At 37.1% G+C, this 18622-nt stretch overlaps 1 protein-coding gene across 1 annotated transcript; it reads left to right on the top strand.

Moving 5' to 3' along the window:
• The first annotated feature begins 3941 nt into the window (after nucleotides 1-3941).
• LOC140150823 (uncharacterized) lies at nucleotides 3942-17115 on the top strand. The gene is made up of 2 exons (XM_072172962.1): nucleotides 3942-4113; nucleotides 11754-17115. The coding sequence occupies exon 2, from the start codon at nucleotides 11758-11760 to the stop codon at nucleotides 13666-13668; it is 1911 nt and encodes a 636-aa protein (XP_072029063.1). The 5' UTR covers nucleotides 3942-4113; nucleotides 11754-11757; the 3' UTR covers nucleotides 13669-17115.
• The last annotated feature ends 1507 nt before the right edge of the window (nucleotides 17116-18622 follow it).

Here is an 18622-nt window from a genome sequence, read left to right as displayed (position 1 = left end):
TACGAAAGGTCAAAACTTTCAATTGATCGTCGGCTTGTCATCCCACCTACATACACTTTAAGTATAAATAATCAGATTTATAAAGTTTACTTCAAGTACTGTTAAATATCAAAAATATCAATTTTTAATGATTTGCCATAAAATGTGTATTAAATTGCGAATTTCAAAAAATCAAAATTATTTGATATCAGAATGACATTCTTCGTATTCAGAATGCAATTCGATATGTCTGATGTGCTCTAATGTCCCAAAATAAATACTGTCCAAACGTTCATACCCCAGCCCTTAAGTTTGTGTTGCGAACTAGCAGCCTGTGATGTACAAACATGTACAAACAAGACGTAGGCTATAGAAGCTTATAGGCCTAGATACGGCACGATTTAGGGCAAGAAAAAAAAACGGGACTCTTTTGGAGCCATCATCATCATCATCACTTTATACATTTATAATTTTTTTTCTATCTTAAAATGCATGTAACAATTATTGAGGGGGGGGGAAGGGGGGGGTGGGTAGCAGAACGTCCAGCCAAACTGACGAAAGTCCAAATCGGTATTTTGTCTCTCTATAGTCTCTATCCCATAAAAGAGTGTAACGTACCCGTAGGTTATATACATTAAAAACTCTATTCCGGTTCATAATTAGTACAAAGCAGTAATAGATGGATGTATTGTCATATTGTTCTCCTTTTTGTGTCGTATACATGCAGAAATTAATTTCAAATGTTAATTTCATAGAAATTAAAGAAAAAGAAAAAATTTTTAACTTAACTGATTCACACAAGCAAATTGATTTTACACTTACGTGTAATTTTCGTGACTTATCCAAGCTCACTTCTTCAGCACTCTGATGGATTGCTGCATGATTTAGAGGGGGCACCCCTTTTGGCGGATCCAAAAAATAAATTTAAAAAAAAGGAAAGAAAGAGAAGGGAAGGAGGGAAAGAAAAGAGGAAAAGAAAGGGAAAATGAAAACAAAAGCAAGAAAAAGAAAACGGAACAACGTAAAAAGAAAGAAAGAAAGAAAATCTTTGGGCCTATAGGCCTATAGCCTAATAAATCTGTAGTGAGTATCATACACCGGGTTGGCACTCTCCAGATGCGGATTCAAGGAGTGTTCTTCCTTCCCCCCCAAAAAAAAAAAAAGTGGAAAAGAGACTAAGAGAAGGGAAGGAAGGGAAGGAAGGAAGGAAAGAGAAAGAGAACGAGAAAGAGAAAAGAGAAGAGAAAAGGACAGGGCCGGATTTACCATAGGGCCCCCGAAATTGCCCTGTGCAGTGTCCATCTTCCATTTAGCCGAAAAACACCATGTTTTAGGCCAAAATAGCCTACAAAATTGTAAAATTTTAGCTTCGCGCGCACTGGCCTGTTATACATGTTATATAGCAAGATTTAGCTTCAATTTGGGCTAAAATAGTCGTAACATTTACATTTTTCGCGCGCAAATATCCTAGTAAAAATTTCCGAGTCTTAGGCCTATAAAGTGTCAGTGTAACATTTTGCAAATTGAGTTCGAAACAAAAAAAAAAAAAAAAAGCAATGATTATACTCTCGTATAGTGTAAAACTAATGCACCAAATGCACTGAAATGGCTTCAATTGACCTTCATTTTGTAAAATTTCCTAAATTTCGCCACATCAGACAACCCCTGCCTCTATAAACAACTGCCCGTTTTCGCTTCTGTATTTCACACCCATCACTCTGAATTTATACAATAACAGTGAAAAAAGGTGGCTTCAATTGGCCTGTCATTTCACAAATTTTATATTTTTGGCTTTTTTCAAACTCACATTTTACACCATAATAGTGCCAAAATGGTCCACCAAATGGCTTCAATTAGGTCTTTATTCTGCAAAAGTGTCTCATTACTGAGGGGGCATCCCCCTCAGACAGCGGCGCGCAACGTTATGGGTACATATAAAGCAATAATTTATACAAAAGAGGTCAAAACTTATCCACAAATGGCTTCAATTGGGCCGTCTTTTTGCAAATTTTAGGCTTTTTCAAACTAAAATTTTACACAATAATAGTGACAAAATGTTCCACCAAATGGTTTCAATTGGGTCTTCATTTTCCAAAAGTTTCTCACTTCTGAGGGGGCCACATCCCCTCAGACACCCCCTGCGTCGCGCAAGCGCTCCGGGATGGCCGCTTCGCGGCCATTTCTTATACATGTTTCAATTTTCATGTGTGCCCCCCTTTCTCGAAATCCTGGATCCGCCCCTGGATTGCTGGTACTAGACGTGGTAGCGCGAATCGGATCACGTGACCTGGGTCTTGATCCCAAATCACTAGACCCGATCAGCTTCTTGTAGGCGGGGGGAGGGGGTGCCGTCCCAAGTCTTTGTTGAGATCTGGATTAGTGGCGGCGATATAAATAGCCTCTTGCACTCCTCTCTGATACCATCGGGGGTCCGAGTCTAAGATTTGCACTTCTTGAGGATCAAAGGTGTGTTTGGCGGCTCTCATGTGTGCACCAACAGGTGACGCTTCGCGTTTGTGCTCAGAAACACGTTTGGACAGTGGACGCTCAGTTTCACCGACATACTGTGATGGGCAATCCTGGCACTTGATATTATATATTGTCCCAGTGCGATCCAGAGTTTTTGGTTTGTCTTTAGGCGACACAACCATGGTGTTTGTTGGTTTCACATGAACCCTTGCGTATCTTCCTGTTGATGGACTCAGTGACACCGCGTACGTACCGGGGAGAGTGATGTGCCCCTTGGGGCGGTCTGTCCGTTGTTTGAGTTTAGGCTCATGACGCTTGCTGGAAGGAGAACTCCACGCCCACTTGGTGTAACCGCAGATGGCAAGCGATTTCTTGACATGGTCCATTTCCTGTTCCAGGCGTTCACTATCAGAGGATAGGGTTTTGGCGCGGTGGGGGCATAGTTGTCATCCTTGTTGGGTCTTGGTTATGACACCTATCAAAAATCGAATTGTAATAGCCTATGCTCAGTTTTCAATGTTGAGCTAGGGCCTATTTGTAATTTTAAGGGGGTACTACACCCCTCGATAAACTTGTGTCTATTTTTGCATGTTTCGCAAAAACTAATAACACAGTGGTAACAAAAGTTATGTATATTATACGGGCAAGGAGTCCAATTTAAATATTACACTGGAATTTCAGTGACCCAAGACATGTGGTTCGTTATTTATAAGAAAAGAGGTACCGCTAGAATGTACTCATTTGCTATCATATATACTGAACCGCTTGTCTTGAGTCACTGAAATTCCAGTGTAGTAATTGGATTCCTTGCCCCAATAATATGATAACTTTTGTTACCAGTGTGTTATTTTTTGAGAAAAATGCAAAAATAGTCACAAATTTACCATAGGGGTGTAGTACCCCCTAAACTAGCGACATTATTTCACTGAGACCTAATTAAGCCAAACTACAGTAATGTTGAAAAAAAAAATTTCTCGTTACCTATAGGCTATTATAGGCCTATACCACCAGATTTTTTCATAAGCTTCACTTTTGTGATTATGATATTTTACCTTTGTTTGTCCGATCCATTTCAACTAGGCAATCTAAATTGTATCGGTAGGCCCTACTCATCATTTACATCCCTGATTTATAAAAAAAAAAGCACTTTGTAGATATCATTTGAGTCCATGAGGTCAGTCAGGGACATACCGCAGGCCTAATAGACCTACTTCATAAATATGCAATAAAGAAGGAGGATCGAGGTATTGATGAAAATCATACATTCCGTAACATTAAACAAGACCCTTAGTTTTATGTGAATCTTTTCAACGACAAGCCTGTTCACTGTGTTCAGACCCCCGGCCCCGGGCCCCACCTAGGAAAAAGCTGAAGTCGTGCAACCGTACTAATTATTTGGTGGCATGCGCCCATAATTTTCAGCCTAACAGACAGCTCGTATGCCAATTAAGAATTACTATTTTTGCGCTCCGCATGCATGCGCTGCACCACTGCACTGTCAGGTTGTTTTGTTCTCGAAAATGTTGTAAATATTAATTCATATATGTATCGTGATTTTATGGCTCACAATTAGTCACAGCACACCGTGAAGTTGTACTTGTATGAGTGCATAGCCGCATCCAATTCAAAATTGAATGCCCAATATTAACAGCTTAACAGCATCAGGTAAGCTTATCTCACTCACTAAGCGGCTACGGGACACCAGGTATTAAATTATTTATTGTAGGCATGCCAGGCAAACCTTAATTAACACATTTGTTAATCAACCAAATTCGCCTAGAACACAATACATATTTTACATAGAAATTTAAAAGAACAGGTAGATCAAGGAAAGCTAAGCTACATAAATATGTTTTCTATACTTCAGTGGACCCAAATATATGATTTTTTATGGTGATGAGACAATCGCACACAGGGCCGTTCGCGTTCCTAGGGATTTTGCCGCCCTAGGCAAAGCCTCTTCCTGCCGCCCCACCAAAGCATACCAAAAAAAGTGTTGGGGGGGGGGGTACTCCATTGAAAACTCCCAGGGCTAGGATACATAATGACACCTCCCCCAAGTCTTGAAAGAATTAGCGCGGAGCTGCAAAAAATGTGCACAAATAGGGCTTACCACTAATTAATTTTGGTTATAATGAAATTGAATATCGGTCTAAAATTGAAATTTCAAATGATTTTGTGTTTCTGGACTTTCATCACTTGGAGGGGCGAGAATCGATCCTGAATTGGTAAATTCGGTGCCCCCTAAGGGTGGCGCCAAGGAGCATGTGCCCCCACCTCCCCCATCGCTAGTACGCCACTGGTTTTTTTTCGCCCTGTTTTCTGTTTCTCTTTTCGCCCCCTTTTTATTTTTTCCTCCCATTTTTTATTTTTATCCACCCTCATTTTTTCGTCCCTTTTCTTTCTTTATTCAGGTTTTTGTCTTTTTTCACCTTTTTTTTTCTTCCTTTTTTTTTTTCCTCCCTTTGCGACCATCTTACCTGGCCTAATGGTAGGAACGGCCCTGATCGCACATGGAATTTTAGAGGGATTTTGATAGCAGTTCCATTAAAAAAAGCTGCTAGTGCTATCATAATGAGACTAAGATCTAGAAACACCCCGAAATGTTGTTTTGGTTAATTTTGCCAGCAGAATCTTTTTGATGAAAGTCAATCTTTGACAAGATGTAACTTTGCTACAGAAAGTGCTATGACAAAAAGGTTTTCAGTTATTGTCTTTCTTTACTCAAGGGCTTTAATTTGATATATAAAATGATGCAGTTTGATGGCAAATTTGAATTCACCTGGCATACCTAATTATTGTTACACAGTAAGCAGTAATCCGTTGACTGATGGCTATTAGTTCACCACGTAAACTTGTATGGCTCAAAATTCAGACCGCTCGCCAATAAGTTTACTGTCATTGCGTATTTTGAAATGGTTGGCGTTTTAATGATCCCCGATTATTTTAGCTGTGTCATGTCACATGCATGATGCTGGTGCCTATTAAACTCAGTAAAAAAACATGATCGCCAATATCGATGTGATGTGGGACTTGCATAGGATTACACAGAGATATTTTTGGCCAAAATTTGACCATTTCTAGGCAAGTTGGCCCTCTTTTGTTTGCGTTATGTGAAAAAGGACAGTCTTAAGTAAGTACATGTATATGTGCAACGCTTTTGATGTTTTGATGTTTTGGGAGACTGTGAGGGATCCCAACCAGCGGGTGACGGAGCCTATTCTTGACTGTGTAATATTCCTTTAACCATTTTCCGTACGGAACAGGCTTATACGATGGCCAGATAGTATCAGTTTGTGAATGAGGACATCGTATAAGTTCCTTGTACTAGACCGCTATCCTGTCAATCGACATCTAATTGGGGGTAGGGTTAGGTCCAGGGTTAGGGTTAGGGTTTGGGTTAGGTTGAAAAGATTCAAGAAAATACAGGGAACGAGGTTAACAGGCGACCCATAGCCCCTTCCCAGTGGGCACAGGTTAGATTTCGACGTTGAATCAACGTTGATACAACGTCAAGTTTCAACCTAACCTGATTTCAACCTGATTTCAAGCTAGAGGTTAGTTGAAATCAGGTTGAAATTTCGACTTTGATACAACATTGAAATTTCAACCTGATTTCAACTAACCTCTAGGTTGAAATCAGGTTGAAATCAGGTTGAAATCAGGTTGAAGTCCATCAGGTTGTCCATTTGCAAATACAACGTGATTTCAACGTTGAATTTGATTTTGACGTCGAAACTTCAACACGATTTCAACGTCAGATGTGCCCACTGGGTTGTCTTATCTCTCGGTCGACATGATGTCACTCGCATGACGATGGATCGCTTCATCCAATTTGACGTTTGCTGAGTTTCGTTGTTCCATGAACATGCACCCTCGGACACTGACCTTGGACAAATCCCAGGGGGAAATCACAAAACATGTCATATAAAACAAATACCTCTTGGTGAAGCAATGAAACCTGATAATTTGTTATAACTTATAATAGTGATAGGCTGTACAGCCCAAAAAAAGGGGTGATGTTGGAAAAAGCTTCTAAAGGGTACTAGCTGAATTGAAGCAGCTAATCCTTCTGAGCATTTTGACACCTTTTTAAAAAAAAATCAGTTGAAAAATGAGACAGTGCGGGCCAAAAACTCACGCACAAGGGGGGATTTCTTGGGACCCCCCTGTTTTTCACTATTTTGACAATTATGGGCATTTTCTTTGCTGTTTGTTGGATTCTAATGACTATTTACATGATTTTGGGTCCCCTGGATATATTTATGCAATTTTACACAAATCGTATGTTTTGATGCAAGTTTAAGAGCTAATTTAGGATGTGAGGCGCTGTTCAACATAATAGCCAAGCACGTATCCCCCTACTAAAATTTTATAATTTTTATTATCAAATCAAAGTTACTGATAAATAACAGCATCTGTCCAAATTTGAACTCTCAACCTTATTTCACTTGTGCGTGGTAACCATTTGAAAATGTGTAGAGACGCTTCCATTGACTTACATGTGATACAAAGTTCGTTGACCCCTGTATATTGCTATGGGCAGGTTACCCCTGTATTAAAAATTAGTGCCACGGTCACACCAAATGTGACAAATGACTAAAAATTTTAGAATATGGATGATTAATGATTATCTCTAGTATGATTAACTTAAAAATAAAAAATGGCTGCGAAAGGGGTCACTAAAGGTAAAGCGCCCTCACAGCCTAATTTTGCTAAAACCGTTAATTTTAAGGACACGTAAAAGTTTCATTTGACACAAAGTGCATAAATGACCTTCCTGGACCTAAAACTATGTAAGTAAATACCAAAAATGCATTACATAATCCTTAATGTGATAAAATTCCTTAAAACTAGAAAATAAAGGTCAACCGCCCCTTGTGTGTCGTTATTTGGCCGGCACTGTCTCAATTTTTGGCCGATTTCAATAAAATTGGTGTCAAATTACTCAGACCAACAAGCTGCATCAAATAAGCTGGTACCCTAAGCTGTTTGCAACTACACCCTTATACAGCCTATGACTACTTATAATCACAAACTAATCACATTAACGTCTTTCGCGGTTCGTAAATAAATGCAATTTTACAAATGCATCATCACCCTCCGAGTTTTTATTGCGAACAATTTTACCAACTCCCTAATTGATAAGTCATTTCATTTAATTCATTTTAATCAACTTCTTCTTTGTTGTCCCCCCATGTTGTCCCCTATCCTCAAGTTCTTTCCGCTGTTACTCCTTTAGCTCATATCCCTCTTCTCCTTCTTATCCGCTATGCCGCTATCTGTCCAAAGTATCATGGGTTTTAAAGGTCCGTAACCCGATCGACAGCATCATCCCCGATTTTTTTCATTGTTGATGAGGTTTTGGTATCACATAATAGATACTATTTTTCTCATTACTATCCTGAAATTTGACGCCCAAGTCGATGTATTTCGGAGAAATCATGAAACACAGCGGTTTTACAGGCTACCAGTTGTTCGCATTTTACACGACACGGGAGTTTTGGGTAGTGATAGAATGAAATCGAATAGATTCGGAAGACTTCACCCCAGTACCAATTGGTCATCAAAAATACATCAAATAGGCCCCTAATGTCAAACTATAGATGGCGCTATAATGATATAAAACAAAAACAAAAATAAAGAAATACATAAGAGGCGTAAATAAATAAGGAAACATGACCTATATTGTCAAGCATGATACGAGGAATATGAAAAAAATATGAGAGCACCTCCCCCATTAAAAAAAATTAGTTAAAAAATAAAACAAAGAAAAATCATAAATATGTGAAAATGTGCATCATAGCTAAAAATAAAGAAATAATTAAGCGAAGTAAATACAGCATGGGCTGTCTTGTCAAGAATGATAATGAGCGCAGTGATATGTAATGTTTTTTTAAGATTAATCAGTATGAATAGAGGGTATAAAAGTGTACAGGGTCGAGCCGGTTTTCAGTGCCAAGGCGATCACTTCCTGTTTCCACCGGGACATGCGCTCATCCGTTGTTTCGGGATGCCTGACCAGAATGCAATTCACGCAGCATTACCAGTGTATTGGCTTGCTAATATGCTAATTATTCACATTTATGCTGAAATTGTTCCCGTTTTCTCACATAGATTGATAAAGGGGACAATATTTGACATTGTATGTAAGTTGAAGAGAATCCATATCCTAAACCGATAGGGTTACCCCCTTTAATAGTACTTCTTAACTGCTAAAAATTTGTGAATGTGAAACATAAAATCATGTACAATTTTTAAGTCAGTATAAGTACCGTATTCATTCCAATAAGCGCCCACTAAGGGTATTTTCATTTTGCTAAAGGGTATCATTAATGTTGAAGTGACAGATAGATGTTGATACAGTGAAATAGCTGCAGGACTACAAGTCCTGCATAAACTTGCAATACATTTTCTGCATCAGAAAAAGCTACTAGAACGTCTTAGACCCTTTTATAATAATACAAAAATTTGTCTGTAATAAACGTCCCTTAATTATTATTTAAAAAATTAGGTAACCAAGCTAAAAAATAAGCGCCCATCCAAAATGACTTTGTTAAGTGCCCTGGGCGCTTATTGGAATGAATACGGTAGGTCCTATGCTCAAAATATTTATAACGGCTATTAATTTGTATTTTTGTCATGTTCGCAATGTTTGATGGTCACCCATGCATCGCGGATTATTAAATAATATTGCCAACCCATGGCACCCATGCACTCTTCTCACTCATTTTGATTTTCCCGTATTTATTATTTAGACATGTTAGAGGCAGCGTGTTGATACGCGCTTTTACTTGTTTGACGCGGTGTGTTGATACGCTAAGACGCAGGATTTTTTTGTTTGACGCGAAGTAATTGTTAGGCGGACATAGTAACTGATGCTCACTATTTTGAGGTCCCTGGATATTTTTAAAGGTATTTTTGCTCATTTTTAGACTTTAATCACTAAGATTGAAAAAAAAATGAGGTGAATATGCAGCGTAACTCGGTGAATGATTAGGTTTGCAAAAGTGAAATTTGCAGTTGCATCACCACCGTTCGAGTTTTTATCACAAAAAGTTTTGCAACTCGGTAATTTATTATAGATTGTTTTACTACCACTTTTATATTGGAAAGTCTACATTTTTTTATAAATGGGGATTTGAACCAGGATTAGGAATAGGATAAATTGAATATGATGAAAATATGCATTGAAGTGGCTCCAAGTTGAGATAATAGAGTGTAAAGCAAAAGTATTGTGGAAAAGTCAGAGCTATAGTGTGGTACGTCATCTAGCTGATAAAAGTGGGGAATATTCAGAAGAAGAGTAGGGCCTATGGTAAATAATTAATTCTTTTTTTATCATGAAAAAGTGTTAATAGAATAAACGTAAATTAACCAAGTAATGTAAAGAGATTGGTAGTGTAGTGCAGACCAGGGTTTGCTTTAACGCACAAAACACGCGTATTTACGCGTTCAGGCACTTTTCTGACTCCTTCAAATCCATAGTCCCAAAGTCCAATGCGTACAAAATCTTGAAAACGTACGCGTTCAGATATTGCAAGATTTGAATAGAGAAACACCCGATTGTGCATTTATTCTCGGCTTGTATTGGACCATCCCCCTGGCAAAATATTGGGGTGATTGCAAACAGCATATAAAACAGCTTCATATTCTCTTTTAGAAGTATAGGTGACTCTGAAAAGAGACAAAGAGAAAAATTTCTCAAAGATGGTACAGTTTAAGTTTACAGGTTCTGTCCGTTGCCTTCTCCCCAGGCTTGTCGGGGACTTCTTGCATGAGTAGAAGGATGCTTTGTCTTATTGACAAAACGGACGAAAAGCAGTTCTGCCATACGTCATTTAGACTGAGGATCTTTCTTTCGATCAATATGGATCTTTTATTTCATACACTATGATGTTTGGAAGGTGTTTATAACTTTCTTGTGCAGTTTCTTTTCATACATATTGGTGGTAAAGTTTCAATCCTCATGCAGAACATGAGGGAATGGTGTGGAACCTGTAAGAAGTAGCTAGAAGACTGGGTGTAGCTGGCATCCATTTCTGCTGTTGATGAAGACAAAGATTGTAGTCGAGATTGGTCTTGTCCTGGTTGATCATTATTTGGCGGATGCGATTAGATTGGTATCACACCAGATTGAAGTTTTTCATGTGTCAAATGTTACACCGTTGAGCTCAAGGTCTAGGTCGACATGCACGAGGAGAAGAAGATGAAGATTGACCGCTTTTAAGATCACCTTTGTCATCTAGAAGGATGACATCATCCAACAAGTCTGGTTAAGATGTTGCCATCTTGGATAATTATAACACTGGTAGTTTTTGAAGGAAATGGAATAGGCCTAATCTAAATGATAATTCATGGTTTATTGTACTAATATTCATAAATTCTATGTACTTCCACAAAGTTTCATTTTACAGGAAAGTAAACTCAGACTTGCATTGGTAACAAGTCATTTTCGTCAAGTCCAAGTCATTGGACACAAATTCTGACACACTTATCATGTTTTAGTCTCAAATTATGGGATGCAGGTGGAATATTAATTAACCCATAATTTTCAACATTTTAAAAATATGGAGTCCCTCATGATTTTACTGTGCTAAAAGACCCCAAACTCGGTGTACGTAGGAACCCTGGATGTCATGGCTGTGAAAAAATATGTTAAACTTTCTGGCAACAAGAAGAAATCTCATTTGCTGTTCCGTAAACAACAAAAAAATAAAACTGCACAATTGATCCCGCATCCATTTTTACAAGGATTTTTCTGCCTCTTGTCATTTACCATGCCAAAGATAAAAGGTCTTGGGACCATGCAATTTGCTCAATGCATAATTTACAAATAATCATATATATTGGTGTTAAAGACACATTCAAAGTCTCAGATTTCATGAGGGGGATAGGGGTTAACGATATCATAAATGAAAATAATTTTATAAAATTTGTGGATCAGATAATTCTTCACTTTTTTACTGTACACTATTCACTTCTATGAGTGTATTAGGTTTCTGCCATTTTGTGTGATTACTGTGTTGTTAAAAGGTCAACATTATAACCTTCAACGCCAGTAAAATGTATAAAATGTGATTACAGTCGCAGCAGGCCATCTGAAGGCAAGTAATGATGTATTATGATCCATGGTGACATTCCAAGATGAAATATCCTCAAATTTAATTTTTAAGTAGGGTTACGGTACCATAAATTCCAAAAATGTGTATGTCCCTTTGAGTAGCTTCATCTAGCTTAATCCATGCAATTACTTCTAAAACACTTCTTTTTAACCGATTAATATGTTTTCTTTCTCATTTTAGAGCCATGAAGACTAGACACAAATTTCAGCATTTATGGGGCAGGACTTATCAAGTGCAACTTAAGTCAAATTATGCAAACAGTTTTCAACCATACAGATGTATCTACTGCAGACGCTTCTACAGTGATTTCACATATTATGTGAACCATGTGATGAGACATGGAGCAAAATTACACAGGTTCAGCTGTAAACAGAATATACCTGAAAAGATTCATGCCAAACTGAAACTGTACCAATGTAAATATTGCGATGATAGGTTCTCTTGTCCAAGTGCACAGAATACACATGAAATGATTCACACCAAAGAGAAATCTTACCAATGTGAATATTGTGAAAAGACTTTCTCACAGATTGGTAACAAGTCTAGACATGAAAGGATTCACACCAAAGAAAAACCATACCAATGTAAATATTGTAGTAAGACTTTCTCAGAGTCATGTAACAAGACTAATCATGAAAGGATTCACACCAAAGAGAAACCATACCAATGTGAATATTGTGAAAAGACTTTCTCCCAGGCAGGTCACAAGATTACTCACGAAAGGATTCATACCAAAAAGAAACCATACCAATGTAAATATTGTGAAAAGACTTTCTCACACTCAGGTAACAAGACAAAACATGAAAGGATTCACACCAAAGAGAAACCATACCAATGTAAATATTGTGAAAAGACTTTCTCAGATACAAGTAACAAGATTAACCATGAAAGGATTCACACCAAAGAGAAACCATACCAATGTAAATTTTGTGAAAAGACTTTCTCACAGGTATGTAACAAGACTAAACATGAAAGGATTCACACCAAAGAGAAACCATACCAATGTAAATATTGTGAAAAGACTTTCTCAGATACAAGTAACAAGATTAACCATGAAAGGATTCACACCAAAGAGAAACGTTACCAATGCAAACATTGTGAAAAGACTTTCTCAAAAAACGGTAACAAGATAAGTCATGAAATGATTCACACCAAAGAGGAACCATACCAATGTAAATATTGTGAAAAGACTTTCTCAGATACAAGTAACAAGATTAACCATGAAAGGATTCACACCAAAGAGAAACGTTACCAATGTAAATATTGTGAAAAGACGTTCTCAAAAACAGGTAACAAGAATAGTCATGAAAGGATTCACACCAGAGAGAAACCTTACCAATGTAAATATTGTGGAAAGACTTTCTCACATAAATGTAGCATGATTATCCATGAAAGGATTCACACTAAAGAGAAACCTTACCAATGTAAATATTGTGAAAAGACTTTCTCTAATACAGGTAGCAAGATTAACCATGAAAGGATTCACACCAAAGAGAAACCTTACCAATGTAAATATTGTGAAAAGACTTTCCCAACTATAGGTTGCAAGAATAGCCATGAAAGGATTCACACTAAAGAGAAACCTTACCAATGTAAATATTGTGAAAAGACTTTCTCAAATACAGGTAACAAGAATAACCACGAAAGGATTCACACCAAAGAGAAACCTTACCAATGTAAATATTGTGAAAAGACTTTCCCAACTATAGGTTGCAAGAATAGCCATGAAAGGATTCACACTAAAGACAAACGTTACCAATGTAAACATTGTGAAAAGACTTTCACAACTACAGGTAACAAGATTAACCACGAAAGGATTCACACCAAAGAGAAACCTTACCAATGTAAATATTGTGAAAAGACTTTCTCAAATACACGTAACAAGTCTAGACATGAAAGGATTCACACCAAAGAGAAACCTTACCAATGTAAATATTGTGAAAAGACTTTCTCACAGGCAAGTAACAAAACTAAACATGAAAGGATTCACACCAAAGAGAAACCATACCAATGTAAATATTGTGAAAAGACTTTCTCAGATACAAGTAACAAGATTAACCATGAAAGGATTCACACCAAAGAGAAACGTTACTAATGTAAATATTGTGAAAAGACTTTCTCAAAAACAGGTAACAAGAATAGGCATGAAAGGATTCACACCAGAGAGAAACCTTACCAATGTAAATATTGTGGAAAGACTTTCTCAAATACAGGTAACAAGATTAACCATGAAAGGATTCACACCAGAGAGAAACCTTACCAATGTAAATATTGTGGAAAGACTTTCTCATATACATGTAGCATGATTAACCATGAAAGGATTCACACCAAAGAGAAACCTTACCAATGTAAATATTGTGAAAAGACTTTCTCAGATACAAGTCACAAGACTAGCCATGAAAGGATTCACACCGAAGAGAAACTTTACCAGTTAAATATTGTGAAGACTTTCTCAAATATAGGTAACAAGATAAACCATGAAAGGATTCACACCGAAGAGAAACTTTATCAGTGTAAATATTGTGAAAAGACTTTCTCAGATACAAGTAACAAGATAAACCATGAAAGGATTCACACCGAAGAGAAACGTTATCAGTGTAAATATTGTGAAGACTTTCTCAAATACAGGTAACAAGAATAGTCATGAAAGGATTCACTAAAAAGACGATCCTTACCAATGTAAATATTGTGGAAAGACGTTCTCATAATACATGTAGTATGATTAACCATGAAAGGATTCACACCAAAGAGAAACCTTACCAATGTAAATATTGTGAAAAGACTTTCTCAAATACAGGTAACAAGATTAACCATGAAAGGATTCACTCCAAAGAGAAACCTTACCAATGTAAATATTGTGAAAAAACTTTCCCAACTACAGGCAGCAAGAATTGTCATGAAAGGATTCACACCAAAGAGAAACCTTATCAATGTAAATATTGTGAAAAGACTTTCGCAAATACAGGTCAAAAGACTAGACATGAAAGGATTCACACCAAAGAGAAACCATATCAATGTAAATATTGTGAAAAGACTTTCTCAACTATAGGTAACAAGATTAACCATCAAAGGATTCACACCAAAGAGAAAGCTTACCAATGTAAATATTGTGAAAAGACTTTCTCAACTATAGGTAGCAGGATTAACCATGAAAGGATTTACACCAAAGAGAAACCTTACCAATGTAAATATTGTGAAGACCTTTTCAAATATAGATAACAAGAACAGTCATGGAAGGATTCAGAAACCTTAGCAATGTAAATATTGTGAAGACTTTCTCAAATGTAACAAGACTAGTCATGAAAGGATTCACATCATGGTGAAACCTTCAATATTGTGAAAAGACTTTCTCAGATGCAAGTAGCACGATTAGATGTGAAAGGATTAACACCAAAGAGAAACCATACCAATGTAAATTACGAAAATACTTTCTCAAATAGAGGTAACAAGACTAGATGAAAGGATTCACACCAAAGAGAAATCTTACTAATATTAGGCATGTCCACTAAAAATTGAAGTAGTTTTTAAATTGATTCAGACCTAACTTATTGGCTGGGAATTGATGAAAGAAACATTTTGGCGTTTAAATAATTTTAATCGGACGTTTCATTCCAGAGATATGACCTTTCGAGTGTCACGGTTTTATATAGGGCTGCTAGAACATGTTAAGTTTAAGTCCAAAAAGGAATACTAACAGAAAGTACAATTTTTAGGTGCTTTTTCTTTATTTATTAACTAGCATTATCTGGAACATTATATTTGCTTATAACCATATAAAAATAAGCTCATCCTGAATGGTGTCACTTCAACCTGTTGTAGTTCTCATCTCATTAAATTTTTCTTTAAAAAAAGTTGATCTCTTCATAATGGTAGGTCCTCTCTATTTACTGACCAATCAGGAAAAAGTTTGGTTAATATGTTTTCTGTTGGAATCAGGAATTTCTTGAAACACCCTGATATAGGCCTACATTTCACACCAAAGCGAAACCATACCAATATAAATATTGCAACAATTGTTTCGCTTAGTGCACAGAATAAACTATACACATGAAAGGATTTACACCAAGGTGAAACCATAGTATCACTATCAATAGTGTTTTTCTGCCGAAAGCAGTATGTATTGGAATTGGAACCTAAAACACGACTATTGGGCGGAATAATAGCCGGATTGCCATGACAAATCATTCTGTCAAGTACTCTAATATTAATAGTTCTTACAATACAAAATGCTGAATGTGTCTGCATGTCGGGCTAATGAATTATGCATTAGAAAAAAAATGGCAGGGACGGTCATAAATTCTTTATACGGGGTTGTTGTAAAATGTTTGCCTTGAAGAGTGATTATAAAAAATGTTTGACTTGATTCTGGACTTTGAAAAGAATATTAAGCTTTGAATGTGTAAAGTTTTTATTATTTTAAAGAAGTTAATCTGAAATAAGGTATCTGAAGGATTTTAGGGATATTTAGAGGGCCTACACCCCCCGTCTTACAAAAATGTCGAATTGTTTGGTGAACAGCACCTAAATACTTCAGCCTGAGACGAATATTTAGGGAGACCGGGGCAAAGCGGGACACGGGGCAAAGCGGAACACCCCCATTAACTTTTGTATATGCGGCCCTCAATCGCCAAGCTCATGTAATAAGAACATCACACTCGTGCAGTTAACCCTCTATCTTTTTTGCCAAATATACCACAGAGTCGTGCGATATGTCAAACTTTGCCTCTGGTCATAAGGAACAAAAAAGTCGGTGGTCGCATATCTGTAGGATCATTGGTTGATGAGATATAGTCACTTTTTTCTACTTTGTGCATTTAACCCTCTATCTTGCAGGACTTGCACACCGTCATCATCCCTATATCTTCGTGTTAAAAATTGCCGTGATAGTACGATGAATCCTCACGTTTTTCAACAACTACGCATGGTGATTTTGTTCGAGATAGGCCGTGCGACTCAGGCTAAGCATACAATTTGAGATTTTGAGAGCCTGCCACACTGTTTCTATTCTATGTTTTACGATTTTCGCATGATCAATATATGGCTGGCCGTAACCGCCACAACGTGGAGCTGCTACGCGTAGCTTACTTTTCGCTTCGCGGAGCTAAATTGACCAATCATGTTAGATCTTTTCATTACGCGGAGCCAGTGGATGCATCCTCGCTCCAGAGAGAGAAAACTCTTGCCAAAATTAATGTTTACTATGGGGATTTTAAATGAATCGATTGTAAATAAACCACGACCAGTTGTACAGGATCAATACCATTGTTTGATTAGTGTATAGTCAATGTTACCTTGCATGCATGTGTCATGTGTGTGGCGTGTTTGTTTGTTTGTTTGTCTACTGTGTCAGGCCAGGATCACTGACACCCACGGTACTGATACTCTCATACTATCACGGTGACCATATTGTTAAATGTTGTTGACTTTAAAATAATCATGATGCAGTCATGTCTACAGTAGAACTCACCACAACCTTTGAAGGATTTAAACCCTATTAGAAGCTATTAAACCAAGATAACACTCAATGAAAACAGCTCAACTATGTTACATCAGATCTTCTCTGGTTAAATACACACTGCACTTGTGTCTGTTTTACCTGTGCAATGAGCTAGTATTATAGTTTCAGTTGGGTGAACGATTATAAATTTCCAGCAGCATTCTTCATTAACTTGTGGAATTCATCTCTTTTGATGTATTCCACAAGTTAATGAAGAATGCGACTGGAAATTTTATTAATCATGGGTTTATTACTCAGAAAATCAAAATTGCAAATGAGAAACATGTAATAATGACTTTAGGCACTGTAGGGGCAAACTTGGATTGCTCCCCTGGTTAGCAGAAGCTTGGTACTAAATAATACAATCTTCGATGACTCGGAACCAACAACAAAAAGTGACACAAATCATCAAAAATCCAAGGATGCACTTTAGCTGAAACGTATCTTGATGATGTTTATTATCTTCACTTGCTATTCTTCTTCTTGTTCTTGTCACAAATACTAATTATGTTGGTTTAGGTAAAGATTAATTGTGTCTTTACCGAGAGCTTCTACACTACAATACTTCAAAATACAAGATGACAGCCTCCAGTGCCAAATTCGGCACCAAATTACATGTGATTGATGGGCTGCAGGCTATGTTTAGCTTATACTTCAAGGGCGCTCATCACATAAACAAACATGCCATAGGAATGCAATGATTAAGGATGCACAACACTTAAACAAACTTTGATTTTGGTAAATGGCATCAACATTCCGGCGCCTAATTGTCTGCTACCAGCAACAATTACTTCTTAAAACATAGTTTTGGTGTGCCATTTACTGACAAAACTGAACCTTTTACAAGAGGTGCCTTTGTGACCCCTTAAACTTCAAAACATCAAACTTGACTGATTTTGAAACATGAATAAAGTTTATGAAATCAAAAACCTTTATCTGATTCACTTGTGTGATAAAAAACTTGTATCAATGCTATGATTCAAAACAAAAAAACATTTCAAAAATTTCAAGTGATTTGATCCAAAAGAAAAAATAAACTGAGTTTTGGACATTTCAAAGTGATTTTAACTTCACATGAAAGAATTATTTAGCTTCATTTTACAGGATAGATGATGCTGCACTCAAGAGATAACTGCCCATGCCAACCAAAATTACTTGAAACAAAACCAAACAAAAGCCCACACAACAGGCAAATTGGTGAGATTGGAAAGCCAACTGAACACATGGGAGATACTATTTAAGTGCAACATGATCACAACATATTATCATGAACACAACAATGTTTAGTTTGTAAACTAGAAATGCAGTCTGTTGCTGTCCTTTCAATAAGAGTACATAACTCTTTGCATGCGAATATCTTGTTTGGTACACCTTGTAAATGAGAATACAACTTGATATAATATGACTGCCTGTGCACAACCATAGCAGCCATGAGAAAAACACAACTTGATATAATATGACTGCCTGTGCACAACCATAGCAGCCATGGCCCAAATTTGCAAATTCAGTCAATCCAGGTTATAGTCAAAAACACCAGATGCTGATAGGATGC

This window comes from Amphiura filiformis, chromosome 4 (assembly GCF_039555335.1).
Source record: "Amphiura filiformis chromosome 4, Afil_fr2py, whole genome shotgun sequence".
Lineage (NCBI taxonomy): Eukaryota > Metazoa > Echinodermata > Ophiuroidea > Amphilepidida > Amphiuridae > Amphiura > Amphiura filiformis.
The sequence above is the reverse complement of the archived record's forward strand: the minus strand, read 5'-3'. Positions and strand labels throughout refer to the sequence as shown.

What these genes read in the sequence shown, in the direction of transcription:
- LOC140150823 (XM_072172962.1), top strand. Translation starts at nt 11,758, where the DNA reads ATGAAGACTAGACACAAATTTCAGCATTTATGGGGCAGGACTTATCAA.